This window comes from Chiloscyllium plagiosum, unplaced genomic scaffold (assembly GCF_037043375.1).
Source record: "Chiloscyllium plagiosum isolate Xiang-an unplaced genomic scaffold, Cpla_swu_hap1 HiC_scaffold_30, whole genome shotgun sequence".
Taxonomy (NCBI): Eukaryota; Metazoa; Chordata; class Chondrichthyes; order Orectolobiformes; family Hemiscylliidae; genus Chiloscyllium; species Chiloscyllium plagiosum.
This window is the reverse complement of record NW_028270168.1, coordinates 36,101,265-36,119,732: the sequence shown is the minus strand read 5'-3', so window position 1 is coordinate 36,119,732 and position 18,468 is coordinate 36,101,265. Positions and strand designations below refer to the sequence as shown.

Here is an 18,468-nt window from a genome sequence, read left to right as displayed (position 1 = left end):
TCTAGCTGATAAGAAATATAGACTTGTTTGTACCTATATCTTTGTCCTTTTTGTACATAGGTGGGAAGAATCGCAGGTAAGTCAGCTTTGTGTTATGTTTCAAAGACTTTGTACACCTCATAACATGAGCAAAAGAAAGCTTCATATGTTCACTGACACTTTTCAGCTGGAAGTACTTGGTATTGAAGAACAGTAAAGTGTTGAGAAGAACCGTAGGAGAATACGCTCCAAGTTGTTTACATTCCCATAAATGTTCCTCTTCAATTCGACAAAATAGCTGGCCTGCGGACAAAACACTGTTACTAGCAAGAAAGATGCAGGTTGAAATAGCTCATTTGCTAATGTTTCTTATACATACACATCTGAGAACATAAATTGCACCAAAACAGAGCACCTGGTATCTCAATGAACAAGGTAATATGTGTAACCCCTCAAACAATAAGACTGAAGGGTTGAAAGATTATGGAACAGTTACAAGACCAAACAACTGCTGCAAAGCAAGCTCTCAAGAAACTGAGGCATAAAGTAATTTTGAGGCACCATTCTGTAAGGAATGTGGCTGAAGTTCACAAGTAATCCAATCACTATATTATCAGAGTATACAAATCTTGGTGATGCTTTAAGTAGTCAAATGCTAAAAAAAACCCTAAGATTTCTTTAAGCAAACTAACTTGCAATTTTTAAAGATATTCATCAGAAATTGGTTCTTTGCAGGAACAAGCAAAGTTTTTTTCGTCTGAGGAAGTATTTTTCATACCTTCTCTTGACATTTTACTGTGTCCAGGAATAAAGCAAGAAAAATGTTATTTATGAATACTATATAAATGGTTCAAACTTCCTGCAGTTTTCAGTCATGCAGGTGAAAAAATGCACATGAAAATTCAAAGTTGGAAGAAGCACAGATAACTGATTTGTGAACCACTACACAAGCTTCTTTTTGTAATGGAGAGAAACCCGATGAAGGATCCCCGATCAAGTTAAAAAATCATGCCCACCCAATCAAAGGAATTGAATATGTGTTTCTTCCATGCAGTGAGCATGAAAGGTGAAAGCTCACTTGGTATAACTCAAAAAGATTCCATGCTTCAATGCTATTTTGGAGTGCCCCAAGGAATAATGCCAAAATTAGACACTATGAAATGGCTGAGCCACTGTACAGCCAATATAAACAGACTTTGTATTGGGTGAATTTTTAAAAGGGGTAAATGCATGATACCATTCCCAAACGAGCAAAAGTTCCATACACAGACACTTACCACTGGGTAGAAGCTGTGGTTGCCAAAATTTCAGCGCCTTTGTAAGCTCTGATGTGAATTTTGTGTAATAAAGGTCTGTGAAGATGTTATCAATTCGGCTGTTCTCAAATATGTACTGAAAGAAAACACAGATCGGATTTATGCAGGTTACAAAATTTCATTAGCCATTGATTATGCGAATGGCCTAGATTCTTAACAGGTCGAAAAGCTCAAGTAATAATATTTAAATGATGTGTTGATCAAAGCAAGACATTCTTTAATAGCATTCTAGGATTATTAAACTGCAAGATTGCTGATTTACTGAAGCTTCACACTGAAATGTTAAACGCTGTTGCTGAATTCAATCTCATGGTCTGCTTAGTTCTTGCATAGATTGCACAGCAAAGCTCAAATGAGAAGCTAAATAAGTTCTCACATGGGGTAAAAAATCCCTTGATGACATATCTGCAGTGTGGCATGCACAGTATGCAAACAGGCTTTGCACCACTGGCGATCAAAGATCCTTATGTTGGTTAGGAAAGGGACAGGTTCAGTGACAGACAGATTGTGAATTAAAGAAATATCTTGTGCTATCAGTAAAGGAAAACTAGACACATTCTTTGAAGTACTTTAAGATCAACTGATTTCAAACAGAATGGACAGCTGATCATTTCCTCCAGGCCATGAATAGAGTCATAGAGATGTATAGCATGCAAACAGACTCCTTCAGTCCAATTTGTCCATGCCGATTAGATATCCTAACCTAATCCAGTCCCATTTGTCAGCATTTGACCCATATCCCTCTAAAGCCTTCCTATTCACATATCCACCCACATGCCTTTTAAATGTTGTAATTGTACTTGCCTCCAACACTTCCTCTGGCAGTTCATTCCATGCATGAACAACTCTTTGCGTGAAAAAGTTGCCTCTGAGGCCTCTCTTAAATTCTTCCCCTCTCACCCTAAACCTATGCTCTCTAGCTCTGGACTCCCCCACCCCAGGGAAAAGACCTTGTCTGTTTACCCCATCCATGCCCCACATAATTTTACAAACCTCTATAAGGTCACCCCTCAGCCTCCAACGGTCCAGGGAAAACTTCCCCAGCCTACTCAGTCTCTCTCTATAGCTCAAATCCTCCAACCCTGGCAACATCCTTGTAAACCTTTTCTGAACTCTTTTACGTTTCACAACATCTTTCCGATAGGAGGCTGACCAAAATTGCACACAATACTCCAAGAGTGGCCTAATCAATGTCCTGGACAGTCCCAACTTGCACTCCTAACTCCAATACTCTATGCTCTGACCAATAAAGGAAAGCACACCAAATGCCTTATATACTATCCTATCTACCTGTGAATCCACTTTCAAGGAGCTATGAACTTGCACTCTAAGATCTCTTTGTTCAGCAACACTCCCTAGGACCTTACCATTAAGTGCATAAATCCTGCCCTGATTTGCCTTTCCAAATTGTAGCACCTCACATTTATCTAAATTAAACTCCATTTGCCACTCCTCCATCCATTGGCCCATCTGATCAAGATCCTCTTGTACTCTGAAGTAATCTTCTTCGCTGGCCACTACACCTCCAATTTTGGAGTCATCTGCAAATTTACTAAGTATACCTTCTATGTTCACATCAAAATCATTTATATAAATGATGAAAAGCAGTTGTCCCAGAATGTTGTGTACATTGCCAGTTTTACACTATTCTTTTCTTGACAAATCCCTGATAAATATTTAATTGCTGTAAAAATCTTATTGGGAATCCTACAGCTTAGACATAATTCTAATTATTTTATTGACAGCCTAAGTTCGACACCAGCTTTTGATCACAAGAGCACATTACATGGACCTATTTTTATAAAGAAAATCAATTTTTATTGGTATTAAACTAATGGATCAAATTGCTCCATTTAATTCTGTTTTCATTTCTATTTTCAATCCATCTGATTTTATAGCGTAGTAATGCAATTTTACGCTGTCTCACTCCCAGTCAATCCAATTTAACAATAGGTACAAGTGTGAAAATTTGTTACACCAAATGAAGGACTACTCCAAACGTCTTAATCACACGTTGTAATAGAAAATACCAGTCTGTGTGGTTATGTATGGCAAACACCCATGTATCACCATGTCTTTATAAATAGTTTGATATTGTTAATATTGTGTTTTACCTGCTGAATTCCTAGACAAAGGTAGAAGATACTATCTGGCTCATACTTTTCTCCATTTGGTCTTCGTACTTCTTGAATAAACTGACATAGTCCATAACTGAGCTCAGCAGCCGTGCATGAAAGAATATCCTCCTTTAGCTTAATTGGTCGAGCTGCACATAAATTTAAGTGGATCATGAAAAAGGTGTCATCACTTAGCAAAACTAAGAGCACTTTAAAAAATACTAGTGCACTCTGTTTGAGTACAACATTGCTACTTCAACAATTCCCCAAACATGAGATTTCTACCTGGGCTGAACTAATGGAATAAAATGATTGAGGTTCTCTATACATCTCCAAGCAGCCATTTGCCTGAGTGTTTCAGTATATATCACATGTCACATGCCTTGTTTAATCATGAGAATTATGATCAACTTAGAACAACAGGAAATTATGGATGCAATGCTCACTTCTGAATTTGACATTTTAAAATTCCACCTTGTCAGAAGATGAGATGGCAAAACCAAAGTCCTGCTTGTATATTCAGATAAAGGATTTTCACGAAGGCATGGATAGCTTTTCTACTGTACTGTCTAAGACTTATCCCTTGGTAACCTCTCAAAGTAATTAACTTACCATTTATCACATTACTAACTGTGGGACTTAACAGTGCACAAATGGACTGCATCATGTACCTACAAATGAAGCTACTGAATTTCAGAAGTATTTCAGTACTGCGAAATGCTTGAGAGGCTCCTCAAAAAAAAACAATAGACACTATTTGAATGGAAATTATTTCTTCATATGCCTACTTGAACAGAAAACCTTCACAAATATAGAACCCCTCAAACATTATAGCAAGGTGCATCTTGGGAGAACAAGCCAATGTTTGGTACTTGTGGACAAGCAGGGAAGAGAAAAAAATTACATTCAAACACAAGTTTATAATCCTTGTATTACCCAGTGACAGGGCAGCATTAGCAAACCTTGGGAGGAGATTAAATGACATTCCCTTCCCTGAAATATGTTGTGTGGAGGCCTCAAAAAAGGAGGACAAAATAAGAAAAGTATCAAGAATGAGATCAAAAATATCAAGAAAGGGATTCACTATCCTAGCAACTGGAAATGGGATAGGGACTGTTGCCAATGGAAGAGTTACATGTTTCTAGTTGGACATACATAACCTAATTCGGCACCTAAATCTTAAAAGACTGATGTATTTGTAATGTACTACTTTTTTTGCTGTTGGTGGTTTATTGGAATACATGGAAGGCAGAAAACAAAGAATTATGTACACAATAGATCAATCGGAGGTCGCCATCTCCTCCAACAACTTACATCCAAACCGTAGCTCCTCCGTGGGATCTCCTTTGTCATTTCGAAATTGTACCCATCGTTTCCAGGCCTTCACACCATACATATACTTTAGAAATAGACCAACATCACTTCCTCCAGTTACAGGTTCCTGTACAACATCTCGAGTGTACCCCACAATTGATTTCTTCCTTCCCTAATTAGTTAAGACAATATAACAGTTCATAATGATACTTTAAACAAAGTTTAATAACCAATTAATTAGCTAACGTTTTCTATTTTGGGAAACTACCCTTCGTGACAAATCCATTTTTTCTGTATGAATTGTCACAAGTGTGCAGGTAGAAATTATATATTCTGTAAATGAAGCCGATGTGTTTTGAAGACAGGCACGGAATCTGACAAAATAGCTTTCTCTTGCAGATTCAACTTATACAATTGTAGAACTGACAGACCTTGGGGTTCAGGTACATAATTATTTGAAATTTGCATCACAGGTAGACAGGGCGGTTAAGAGGCATTTAAACATGCTTGCCTTCATTGCTCAGACCTTTTGAGTATAGGAATTAGGATATCATGTTGAGGTTGTACAGGACTTTGGTGAGGACTCCTCTGGAGTATTGTGTACAGTTCTGGCTGTACTGCTATTGGAAGGATATTATGAAATTGGATAGGGTTTAGAAAAGATTAAGGAGGATGTTGCTGGGACTGAAAAGTTTGACTTATAAACGTAGGTTGAATAGGTTGGGATTTTTTCACTGAAGCATTGGAGGTTGCAGGATGACCTTATAAAATCATGAGAGTCATAGTTAAAGTGAATAGCAAGGATCTTTGCCCTCTGGCTGGGGAGTTCAAAGCTAGGGGGCATATTTTTAAGGTGAGAGGAGCTTTTAAAAAGGACACGTGGGGCAAATTTTTCTTTTCACACGAGGTGGTTCATGCGTGGAATGAGCTGCCAAAGAATGTAGTGGATGGTGGTACAGTTACAACATTGAAAAGAGATTTGGATAAGTACATGAATAGGAAAGACTTGGAGGGATATGGCCCAAATGCAAGCAAGTGGCACGAGTTTTGTTTGGGAACATGTTTGGCATGGACTAGTTGGGCCAAAGGGTCTGTTTCCATGCTTTATGACTATGACTCCGTAAATATCACAAAATGCAGATAGTCAGACTATGTTACCTTAAGAGTCACCAAAGTGTATTAAATGATTCAAGGATTCCATGACTACAAATTGAAACCTCAAAATGTGTGAAGACTCAAATGCTTCTGTAGTGTTGAAGAGGAGGTTGGAGACAAATCGCAAGGAATTCCAGCATAATTGACTTTGCTTTGTGGTACACTGATACATGAAAATTCACGTTCTGCAGCCATTTTGTTTGATTGTGACAAAGCTGGCTGAAAAACAATCACTTTGAGGAGGATCACCCAAACATCACAAGGAAAACCTTTCAAAATAGTCAGTGCTGCTCAAAAAGGAGACACATGAAGGCGACCTGGACTCGGCTATATTGATTCAAGCTACCAAGCGTCACAACATACAGTTCTGTTAAAAGTAAAACAAATGAGATTTCACTCATTCCTAGGGTCTATTCTGTTCAAACTGACCTTGGGAACAGCCTCCAACTGTTCTACTACAGAAGTCACGACAGCTGTTGAATCAGATTTCAATTTCAACTCCTTCCCTTTAGAAATAGAATTTTCAAACAATAGACAATAGGTGCAGGAGTAGGCCATTCTGCCCTTTGAGCCTGCACCACCATTCAATATGATCATGGCTGATCATCTTTAATCAGTATCCTGTTCCTGCCTTATCTCCATTACCCTTGATTCCACAATCCTTGAGAGCTCTATCCAACTCTTTCTTAAATGAATCCAGAGAGTGGGCCTCCACTGCCCTCTGGGGCAGAGCATTCCACATAGCCACCACTCTCTGGATGAAACAAACCTGATTAACAATAGTAGTGATCTAACTGTTGCATAAGTTTTACGCTTATCTACATTAAATCTTTGTATTTTAGCTCATAATGGTATCGCTATTTCCTTAGACTGTTTTTAGCAACAGTTGTGTAATAAACTAACCTGTTATCTTGTTTACAACATTAAGCTCTGCAGTTGGCTATTTTAGAATCAAAACACTTAAATGAAAAGGGGTACACAGAAGTTCATACAAATTCTTAGTTCAAGGATCACCCCAAGGACATGCTTAATGTGGTCATGACAGAATGCACTTAACAAGTGTAACAGTCTAGTCCAATTCTAACAAGCTCACCCGTTTTCTTGGCTGAGGGAAGCCTTCTTTGTTCTTTGCACGTTGCCTTGCTCTATGCTGTCGCGCTGTTGCCAATCGGTCACGGCGTGACAATTCAAAGGTAGCTATTTCAAAAAATATTTCAAAAAATTAATTATTCAATATCCTCCACAGAGTTCTTCCATCACTTAAAATCGAGAAGTGAAGGACTTGTGTGAAATTAGCTTTAACAATAATGTCACTGAACATTTATAAAACCATTTTATTTTCTGTTGATGGATAAGTTGCTAAACCAACTCAAAACAACGGACATTCAATGAAACAGACATATCTGTCAATACAAGTAAGATTTAAAAGGAAAAAATGCTGCTTTTCGAATGGTCAAAGGACAATTGTGGAACAAATGGGAAAAGTTTTGTCAGTTACTTGAAAAATCACAGAACTCAAAGACTGCGCTGGGCTATTGGAGAACACCATGGATGAGATTCTGTAAAACTCTCAGGGAATGTTAGAAAATTTAAAGATCATTTTTGATCATTTAGGTGATGATGATAAAATTAATAATATTAATTATTACTGGCTCAGATAAAACTACAAATTTAAAAACGGATAGCATCGGGCCATACTCTTTATCCATCCAAGGAATCTCAGGAAATTGGGCATTTACTCCACAAGACAGAGTTGGAAACAATTACAGATGGATATGGATCCATTTGGAGACTGTCCATCAGCTCTGCCCACAGGTGGAACCCGTTGCTAATTACTACATTAACCATTCACTATTTGGAGCATCGGGATTGATAGACCTTTGAGCTTAACAGCAATTATGGGGTTAGAATGTAATCTTAGGGTCCAAGAATCAAAGTGCAAAAGCATAAAGCAACTTTACAGCAAATGTGAGAGTTCCATAGTTTGTTCCAGTAAACAATATCACAAAATACATGTCCTGGAGAATATCCTGCTGGATGATACATCCTTGAATCTGCATGTTTGTTCAGGACAGACACATCAGTGCTGATTTTATTTCTATAACTGAAAATAATACATTCCATTAAGGTGAGGTATTCCTGACTCAAAAGTGATTTTAATTAAAAGATTACTTCTCCTTCGGTGGCAGGGATGAACAAATATTGTCCGATGCCATTTGCCTGTGGCAGTGGTTTCCTCCATTTCTTAATTAAATCACACGATGATGGTCATTCTGAATCATTGTTGAGACGAACTAAATACTAATCCTTCTGAACAGTTATTAGTTCTGTTGTAGCTGGCATTGTGATGACAACACAATTAGATAGTTTTAAAACCGTTGGTAGGCTCTTATGGTGCAGTGATGGTGTCTCTACCACTGGGTTATGAGTCACAGGCTCAGGTCCCAACTGCTCCAGAATGTGTAATAACATTTCTGAGCAGATTGGTTAGAAAAATCTGCAGTGCTTGAAACATTGTACTGTGATAAAATCACCTGGCTTATGAGTAGAGGATTACCTTCCCCACGGTGTGACAGGCTATGTGATATCTGAATGAAAGATCCTGTGTTAAGTTTTGGTTTAAATATCCCACAACAAGGTCATGATGGCAGATGCCTTTTTAAGAAAGTACAGTAACACACTGTAGGGAGCATGAATGTAAACATACATATTGCCTTTAATGAAAAAGTTAAAAAAAATCAGAGGAAGAAAGAGGTCTGGGCAGTCTAGTTCCTAGATCTCTAAAGACTCATGAGTAACACTATGAACTGACAGCGAGAACAAAGAAGATTCATAGATTGAAGATGCATTGATAGAAGAATTGTCTACAGCATTTCCTCTTCTTAAATCATTCCAATTTATCATTAGTCATTAATAGAGCCAGTAATCATATTTACTGATGAGAATTTAATTTGTAGCATTTCACGCCCGGTGGACCTTGAATCTCTCTATTAAGCCACTTTGAAGCAGCCTCTCCTGTCCTTCAGCGCTCTGAGTTGCCGTATCACCAGCTTGTGGCTTACCTCTGTAACCCAGCAACTCAAAGCTATTTGATCACTGTGGATTGCTTCTGGTCCATGCCCTATCTTCCTAAGTCTTCAGACATAGCCAGAATTTGAGAGAACTGACGGCAATTGGGTAAGGAATTGCATAAAGCAGCAAGAAAAATTAACATATTTCCTTCACGTTTTCAAATCCATTTTACTTTGAAGTTATTTCGACATGGTGGCTCAGTGGTTAGCACAGCTATCTGACAAAAGCAGGGACCTGGATTTGATTCCACCCTCAGGTGACTGTCTGTGTGGCGTTTGTACATTGTCCCTGTGTCTGCATGGGTTTCCTCCAGGTGCTCTGGTTTCCTCCCAGAGTCCAAAGATGTACAGGTTAGGTGGATTGGCCATGTTAAATTGCCCATAGTGTCCAGGGCTAAGCAGGGTAGGTGGATTAGCCACGAGGAATGCAGGGATAGGGAAGGGGAGTGGGTCTGGGTAGGATGCTCTTCAGAGGGCTGGTGTGGACTCGATGGGCCAAATAGCCTGGCTCCAAACTGTACAGATTCCATGATTAGAGTTTTGTAATTTAGCAATGTATAGTGTTTACATGTGCAGAGTACAAAATTATTTTTTTGGGACAGAAAATGTCCTATGGAACCTAATTAAAGTTTTTAAATTGAGCAACTGGAAAATATAATTCAGTTAACTGTTGTTTCATTTAAAGCTGCACTTCTCTGGAAAGCAACTGAAGTATCACTGAGGCACAACTTAAACTACATTTCGTTCTTGTGCACAATGCTATTTGAGCCCTAGTTTTAACACCACATCCAATTTTGCTTTCTTCAGAGTGATATTGAGGTTTTGGAAAAGGAGAAATGACGGTCATTGGACAAATGCCCAGTGTACCATTTTTACCATTCATGGGGCCTGCGCAAAGTTGGCAAGGTGATTAGATACTGCCCATCTTAGTTACCAAAACAGGCTGAATGAATTGGAACTACACTTTAAGAGATGTACAGAATTAAGAGGGATCGGACTGAAGTTTACAAAATGATCAAGTTTAAGTTTCAGTTGACAGTTTGCTCCAATTGCATAGTTAGAAATTTGTTAGCACATGGTTCTTTTCTCAGAGATAAGGGAACCTCTGAACAGGCAACCAGCTAATGCAACGTATGCTGAATTACTGAATTCTGCCAGTCAAGAGCTGGACCTATTTCCACTTGGAATAGAAATCACCTCGTACATAAAAAAATGCAGGCTTTAAGAAATTTCAGGGGCAGAATAGTTTCTTGCACGAGTTTTCATGATCACACAGATGAGTGCAGTAGTCAAGTTAGCATAGGAACTTTTTCTGACTTTTCCCTTTCCAAGAAAATCACATGACTTCTTGGTCAAGGTAGCAAGAGTACATAGCAAAATATCCTCAATAGGCAATATTATCCTGTTCTTTATCACCTATATAATTCCTAAGATTTACATCAATAATATTCTTTAGCTAGCTGCTAAGATGTTAAAATAGTTTTGAACAATTAGTTTTCCTATTAGGAAGCATCTGTTCCTCACTTGACATGGTTGATATCACAAACCCACAATGTAAATAATTGGTGAACATAAAACTACAATCACTTAATCACTTTGAGATGAATACACATTTATCACAGAATTTACACATATGTAGAAATAAAAATGAAGTAAACACACTGTTAGGTCAACACTTAACACTGAAACTGCCTATTTTAGCATTTAAAATTATACTCCTGCATGGACATCGAAATGGCTGCCTGTGAAGTCAGTGACTCCATGGCACAAACTTCAGAAGTGAACTCACTACAGTGAGAAGATATTAAGTCCATAATCAGAACAGGCTCAGCTTAGAGTTGATATGTTCTGGACTTACTCACATTCACAGTGTAAAATCACAGCCATCCTCTAAACAAAGGACTTCATACATGTTTCTTCTGGTTCCTCATGTTTATATTAAGTACATTGTTACTTACATTTCAATCCAGTTACATATTCTTTTTAAACCAACCTGTTCAGTGCTGTTATGACACACATCTGGAGCAGGTGGGACTTGTACCCAGGTCTCCTGGTTAAGAGGTATGGGCATTACGACTGTGGCAGTTATGTCATCATTATCTCTTGCATGACTGAAGGTACGATCTGAATTGAGGCCCTTATATTTCTCCAAAAGTTCATAAGAAAAATTTTTTTAATCTAGTATTCAACAGCTCGGTTGTTGCAAAAGAACAGAGCCATAGAGTCATACTGCACAGAAACAGACTCTTTGGTCCATCTCGTCTATGCCAACCAAGTTCCCCAAACTAAACTAGTCTCACTTGCCTGCATTTTGCCTACACCCATTTAAACCCTTCATTTCATGTACCTATTTAAATGTCTTTTAAATATTGCAACTGTACCTCTCTGCTTGTGACACCACTTTCAAGGAACTATTTATCTGAACCCTTAAGTCTCTCTGTTCTGCACTACTCAGGAACCTACCATTAGTCACATGGCTCAAAGTAGTAATGAACAGCAGTAGTTATGATCTAAGTTATCTGTCAGGAAAGATCACATTAGGCCATAATTCTACATAGAGAAAGTGAGGACTGCAGGTGCTGGAGATCAGAGTGGAGAGCGTGGTGCTGGAAAAGCACAGCACATCAGGCAGCATCAGAGGAGCAGGAGAATTGATGTTTCGGATATAAGCCCTTCAACAGGAATGAGACTTGTGGATCAAGGGAACTGAGAGATTGGGGGGGTAATCCAGGGAAGGTAGTGAGGGTGTGATAGATAGATCAAGGTGGGGGTGAAGGTGACAGGTTGGAAACGAGGGTGGAGTGGAGAGGTGGGAACGAAGATGGATGGGTAGGACAGGTCATGAGGGCAATGTCGAGTTGGAAGGTTGGATCTGGGATAAGGTGGGGGGAGGGAAAATGGGGAGACTGGTGAAATCAACATTGATCCCATCTGGTTGGACGGTCCCAAGGCGAAAGATGAGGTCTTCTTCCTCCAGGTGTCGGGTGGTTAGGGTTTGGCGACGGAGGCAGCCCAGGACCTTAATGTCCTTGGGGGAGTGGGAGTTCAAGTGTTCGGCCACAGGGCAGTGGGATTGCTTCGTGCGTGTCCCATAAATGTTTCCCGAAGCTTTCCACAAGTAGGCGTCCTGTCTCCCCAATGTAGAGGAGACCACACCGGGAGCAACAACTAGAGTAAATGATGTGCGTGTGGAAGTGCAAGTAAATCTCTGATGGACGTGGAAGGCTCTTTTGGGGCCTTGGACAGAGGTGAGGAGGGAGGTGTGGGTGCAGGATTTGCAATTCTTGCTGTGGCAGGGGAAGGTGCCAAGAGGGAACAGTGAGTTGTTGGTGGTGGTGATGGTGGTGGGGGTGGCCCTGACAAGAGAGTCCATAATTATATATGGTCTAGCATGTTGTTTAGTCCTGCTCACAGTAACTTGATCAGTATGGTATCCACAACACTGGAACTCCAGATGGGACCTGACCAAAGGAAATAAATTTTGTATACCTGAGCAATGTAATCCTCAAAATTCAAAGCATCTCAATTCGACCATGTAATCACCTTCTAAACTCAAACGATTACAACAAAAGTTTATATAATCTGTTGCTGAAACTTAACCCTCTTGGCTGTGGTGTAACTACAAAAATCTACACTATATTCCTTTTTGGTGCAAATCCCGTGCATCCTTTGGAAACATAGAAACCAATACAAATGTAATGTTACAAATGGGACCTAACTAACCACCTGGAAAACTAAATTTAAAGTTCCCATTTAATTCTAATACTTTTGGATTAAGCTTAACACTTAATAAGTGTTTTGTTTGCCTCTTGTATCTGTTCATTAGTTTTTAGTGATTTATGTATTGGGGCACCCAAATCTCGCTGTTCCTTCAGTTTCTAGTCTTTCAACCTTTAGAAAATTTTGTTGTTAGCTTTACTTCAATCCAAAGTGGACCACACTGTCATGCATTGATTCCCATCCGCCTCATTAATGAGTCTATGGCCCTTTGCAACTTCCTGAATGCATCTTCACCACTTGCGTATCCTTCCACCTTCGGATTGACTAAGAACTTGGATATATATTCAATTTCTTCAAGCAAGGCTCAAACACCTGCCTCTTTATACAAGGCAGCCTATGGTAAATTGTTATAGCAGACATAACATTACTGCAAAGGCCTGCAATGGAATTATTTTTAATAGTCATTTTTACCAAATGGGTCAGACTTTTCCAGTACAAGTATTGATGAGGCTTTCAAACCTCAATTATTATGGAGGGAATCATACTGGACATGTAAATTTAACATAAAAATTCAGAAGCTGCTTCCTTATAAATCGTGATACACCAGCTTCATAGTAAGAAGTTCAGCAGCAAAAATAAATGGCAGAATATGATGTTGTGGTATTTACATGATATATACCCAATAAAGATGCAATAAAAGTTAGGACTTGTCAAGCAAGTTTAAAAGAGATAACAATTCTTATTTGTTAGAACATTGCTCACACTGAATATTTACTGACCAAAATTCAGACTCTCAATGCTTCAAGTTTTAATTATTGTTTAATTATTCTTCTGATATTTTTTGTCTCTTATCACATAAACTGTTGGTGCACCTTAGTCTGATCCGGCATTGAATTAACTATTCTACATTCCATTTCAGGGTTTATAGTAGACTCTGCTTCACAGAAGATTTTTCAATGAGACTGACTAAGATGGCACACAGTTGTTTGTACTATTCAAAGCTCCCAAACCTCCTGCAAATGGTGTCACTCTGCTTTTGATTTCTAAAAAGTGCAACTCGCAGTTCAAAATCGAACCTGCCCACAGACATCTTGCAGATGCTTAATAAACAGCTAGTACTATTCATTTATCGTTAATCACAACATCCAGACTTAAAGTATTATTGGGTTTTCATAATTTTAAGATTAAGCATGACTTTTGAATACATTTAAGTTTTATTTTGCTTTTTAAAAAATATATTTCATATTTCCAACTTGTTCTTTACTCCTCAAAATATTAACTGACATTGTGAAACTATCAAAGTTGCACCAACAATAGACAATAGGTGCAGGAGTAGACCATTCAGCCCTTCGAGCCTGCACCGCCATTCAATATAATCATGGCTGATCATACCTAATCAGTATCCTGTTCCTGCCTTATCTCCATAACCCTTGATTCCACTATCTTTGAAAGCTCTATCCAACTCTTTCTTAAATGAATCCAGAGACTGGGCCTCCACTGCCCTCTGGGGCAGAGCATTCCACACAGCCACCACTCTCTGGGTGAAGAAGTTTCTCCTGAGCTCTGTCCTAAATGGTCTACCCCGTATTTTTAAGCTATGTCCTCTGGTTCGGCACTCACCCATCAATGGAAATATGTTTCCTACTGCCAGAGTGTCCAATCCTTTCATAATCTTATATGTCTCAATCAGATCCCCTCTCAATCTTCGAAACTCAAGGGTATACAAGCCCAGTCGCTTCAGTCTTTCAGTGTAAGGTAATTCCGCCATTCCAGGAATTGACCTTGTGAACCTACGCTGCACTCCCTCAATAGCCAGAATGTCTTTTCTCAAATGTGGAGACCAGAACTGCACACAGTACTCCAGGTGTGGTCTCACCAGGGCCCTGTACAGCTGCAGAAGCACCTCTTTGCTTCTATACTCAATTCCTCTTGTTATGAAGGCCTGCATGCTATTAGCCATCTTCACTACCTGCTGTACCTGCATGCTTGCCTTCATTGACTGGTGTACAAGAACACCCAGATCTCTCTGTACTGCCCCTTTACATAAATTGATTCCATTGAGGTAGCAGTCTGCCTTCCTGTTCTTGCTACCAAAGTGGATAACCATACATTTATCCACATTAAACTGCATCTGCCATGCATCTGCCCACTCATCGAACTTGTCCAGGTCACCCTGTAATCTCCTAACATCCTCATCACATTTCACCCTGCCACCCAGCTTTGTATCATCAGCAAATTTGCGAATGTTATTGCTGATACCATCTTCTATATCATTAACATATATTGTAAAAAGCTGCGGTCTCAGCACGGATCCCTGCGGTACCCCACTGGTCACTGCCTGCCATTCCGAAATGGAGCTGTTTATCACTATCCTTTGTTTCCTATTAGCCAACCAATTTTCAATCCAATCTAGTACTTTGCCCCCAATACCATGCGCCCTAATTTTACTCACTAACCTCCTGTGTGGGACTTTATCAAAAGCTTTCTGAAAGTCCAGGTATACTACATCTACTGGATTTCCCTCGTCCAACTTCATAGTTACATCCTCAAAAAATTCCAGAAGATTAGTCAAGCATGATTTCCCCCATAAATCCATGCTGACTCTGTCCTATCCTGTTACTACTATCCAGATGTGCAGTAATTTCATCCTTTATAATAGACTCCAGCATCTTTCCCACCACTGAGGTCAGACTAACTGGTCTATAATTTCCTGCTTTCTCTCGCCCACCTTTCTTAAAAAGTGGTATAACATTAGCCACCCTCCAATCCTCAGGAACCGACCCCGAATCGATTGAACTCTGGAAAATAATCACCAACGCATCCACGATTTCCCGAGCCACCTCCTTCAGTACCCTGGGATGCAGACCATCAGGCCCCGAAGACTTATCAACCTTCAGACCTAACAGTCTCTCCAACACCAAATCCTGGCAAATATAAATTCCCTTAAGTTCAGGTCCTTCAGCCACTGTTACCTCAGGGAGATTGCTTGTGTCTTCCCCAGTGAACACAGATCTGAAGTACCCATTTAATTCCTCTGCCATTTTTGTTCCTAGTAATATATTCCCCTGTTTCGGTTTTCAAGGGCCCAATTTTTGTCCTGCCTTACACATACCTAAAAAAGCTTTTACTATCCTCCTTAATATTCTTGGCCAGTTTACCTTCGTACCTCATTTTTCCTCTGCGTATTTCCTTCTTAGTAATCCTCTGTTGCTCTTTAAAAGCTTCCCAGTCCTCAGTTTTCCCACTTATCTTAGCTATGTTATACTTTTTCTCTTTTAACTTTATATGTTTCTTTACTTCCCTCGTCAGCCACGGCTGCCCATGCCTCCTCCTGGGATCTTTCTTCCTTTTAGGAATGAACTGATCCTGCAACTTCTGCATTATACACAGAAATATCCGCCATTGTTCCTCCATGGTCATCCCTGCTAAGGTATTGCGCCATTGAACTTTGGCCAGCTCCTCCCTCATAGCTCCATAGTTCCCTTTATTCAACAGAAGTACTGTCACTTCCGACTGTACCCTCTCCCTCTCAAATCGCAGATTGAAGCTTATTGTATTATGGCCACTTCACTTCGAGGTCTCTCACCAATTCTGGTTCGTTACACAATACCAGATCCAGAATTGCCTTCTCCCTGGTCGGCTCCAGCACCAGCTGCTCTAAGAATCCATCTCTGAGGCACTCCACAAAGTCTCTTTCTTGAGGCCCAATACCATCCTGATTCTCCCAGTCTACCTGCATGTTAAAATCCCCCATAACAACTGAAGAGACATCTTTGCGACAGGCCAATTTCAGCTCCTGATTTAACTTACATCCGACATCCAGACTACTGCTTGGGGGCCTGTAGATGACTCCCAAGAGGGTCTTTTTACCCTTAGTATTTCGAAGCTCTATCCACACTGACTCTACATCCCATGACTCCACGTCCCCCCGCGCAAGGGACTGAATATCGTCCCTTACCAACAAGGCCACCCCACCCCCTCTGCCCGTCAGTCTGTCCTTACGATAACATGTGTATCCTTGAATATTCATTTCCCAGGCCCTGTCCACTTGAAGCCACGTCTCAGTTATCCCCACAATATCGTATCTGCCAATTTCCAAAAGAGCCTCAAGCTCATCCATCTTATGTCTAATGCTTCGTGCATTCATGTATAGTATTTTTAATTTGTTACTGCTCTCACCCTTCCCATCAACCCTTATTTCACTCAACCTTACAGCATGATGCCTTTCTGAGTTTTCTGCCTCATTGATACAGTTGTCTTTCTTGACTTCTCTTGTTCTAACTTTCCCTTCAATTTCCTTTTTAAACATCCAGCTTGTCCCCTCCCCCCTGCTACTTAGTTTAAATGTAGCGGTGTTGCAGTAGAAAACCTGCCTGCCAGAATGCTGGTCCCTAACCTATTAAGGTGCAAACCGTCTCTCTTGTAGAATTTATGTTTACCACAAAATATACCCCAGTGATCCAAGAACTTGAATCCTTGCTTCCCGCACCAGTTCCCCAACCACACATTCAAGTCCATTATCTCCCTGTTTCTGGCCACACTAGCCCGAGGAACTGGAAGCAAACCTTGGACGTCCTGCTTTTCAGCCTTCTTCCTAGTTCTCCGAAGTCTCGCTGTAGTATGTTCCTCCTCTTCTTCCCGACATCATTTGTGCCGACATGTACCACCACCTCTGGCTCTTCACCCTCATCCTTGAGGATTTCCTGCACTCTGTCCACGATGTCTTTCACTCTCGCACCAGGAAGGCAACACACCATCCTTAAATCCCGTCTGCTGCCACAAAAACCCCGGTCAGTTCCTCTCACGATGGAGTCCCCTATTACCACGGCTCTGTGCGATGTCCGACTCTTCCGCTCTGCCTCTGCGGCAACCTTTGATTGACAAACTTGGCCGCCTTGCGTACTGGCAGTGTCATCAGTCTCCGTTTCCAAAAGCTTCAACTTGTTCTTGACAGGTACTTCTCCCGGGGTCTCATACACCTGTCTCCTCTCCGCCTTCCTCATCGTCTGCTCTCTTCTGGCATGATTGGTGTAATAACATCGCTGAAGGTCTTGTCCAGAAAGATCTCATTCTCTCGGATGAGCCTAAGGTCTTCGAGTTCTTTCGTCAGCGCTGCAATATGCTCGGTCAATTGCTGAATGTGCACACATTTTCCACACATGTACGAGCCAGACACACCAGAGTCGTTGACCTCCCACATCAAGCATGTAGCGCACTGAACCAGCTGGGCAGTCATGTCTTCACCCTCTTCAACTGTGGTGTAATCATTTCACTCAACCTCCTTGTCAAAGATTCCTGAGCTGAAGCCTCACTCTTCGATCTAAACTTCCTTAGACCCTCTTTTTGTGGCACGTCTGTGGACTCTTAATTAAGGTTAGAGGAGGAGGGAGGGAGGGAGACCCTACTTTGTAGGACCTGGGGTTTAGAACACACCCACTCTAATAGTAATCACTTACCTTCCCGACCGGCTTTGCTCTCCGTATGAACTTTCGCCCAACTCCCGCCGCTCTCTGCTGCGAACAGTTCATGGAAATGCTTGTGCTCTGTGAGCGTTCTCAGATCACAAATGTTAGCAGGCATAATTTCCACAGGAGGCACCATGGTTGAACCTAACCCTGTTCTCATTCTGATGCCTTCATGTAGCCATTTTCACACAGAAGTAAGCAGACGGCAAGAACGAACAAATATCTGATCTTCCCTAAACCAAAAAAAAACTTTTTCTTTCACCCAAGCTGATATTAACCAGTACAACTGGGACAAAGCAACATACATTTTCTTGCCAACTGGTTCAGTGCT

At 40.5% G+C, this 18,468-nt stretch overlaps 1 protein-coding gene across 7 annotated transcripts in view; it reads right to left on the bottom strand.

Annotated features, from left to right (window-relative positions):
• The window catches only part of LOC122563719 (zinc finger MYM-type protein 4), a 208,474-nt gene that overhangs the window by 4,222 nt on the left and 185,784 nt on the right, over nucleotides 1-18,468 (bottom strand). For all 7 annotated transcript variants that reach the window (XM_043717848.2, XM_043717850.2, XM_043717849.2 and 4 more), the window contains 5 exons: nucleotides 6,975-7,078; nucleotides 4,727-4,898; nucleotides 3,410-3,561; nucleotides 1,257-1,371; nucleotides 34-282 (listed from right to left, as the gene is read on the bottom strand). In XM_043717848.2, coding sequence (XP_043573783.2) covers nucleotides 34-282; nucleotides 1,257-1,371; nucleotides 3,410-3,561; nucleotides 4,727-4,898; nucleotides 6,975-7,078 — 792 coding nt within the window. The remainder of the gene's footprint in view (nucleotides 1-33; nucleotides 283-1,256; nucleotides 1,372-3,409; nucleotides 3,562-4,726; nucleotides 4,899-6,974; nucleotides 7,079-18,468) is intronic.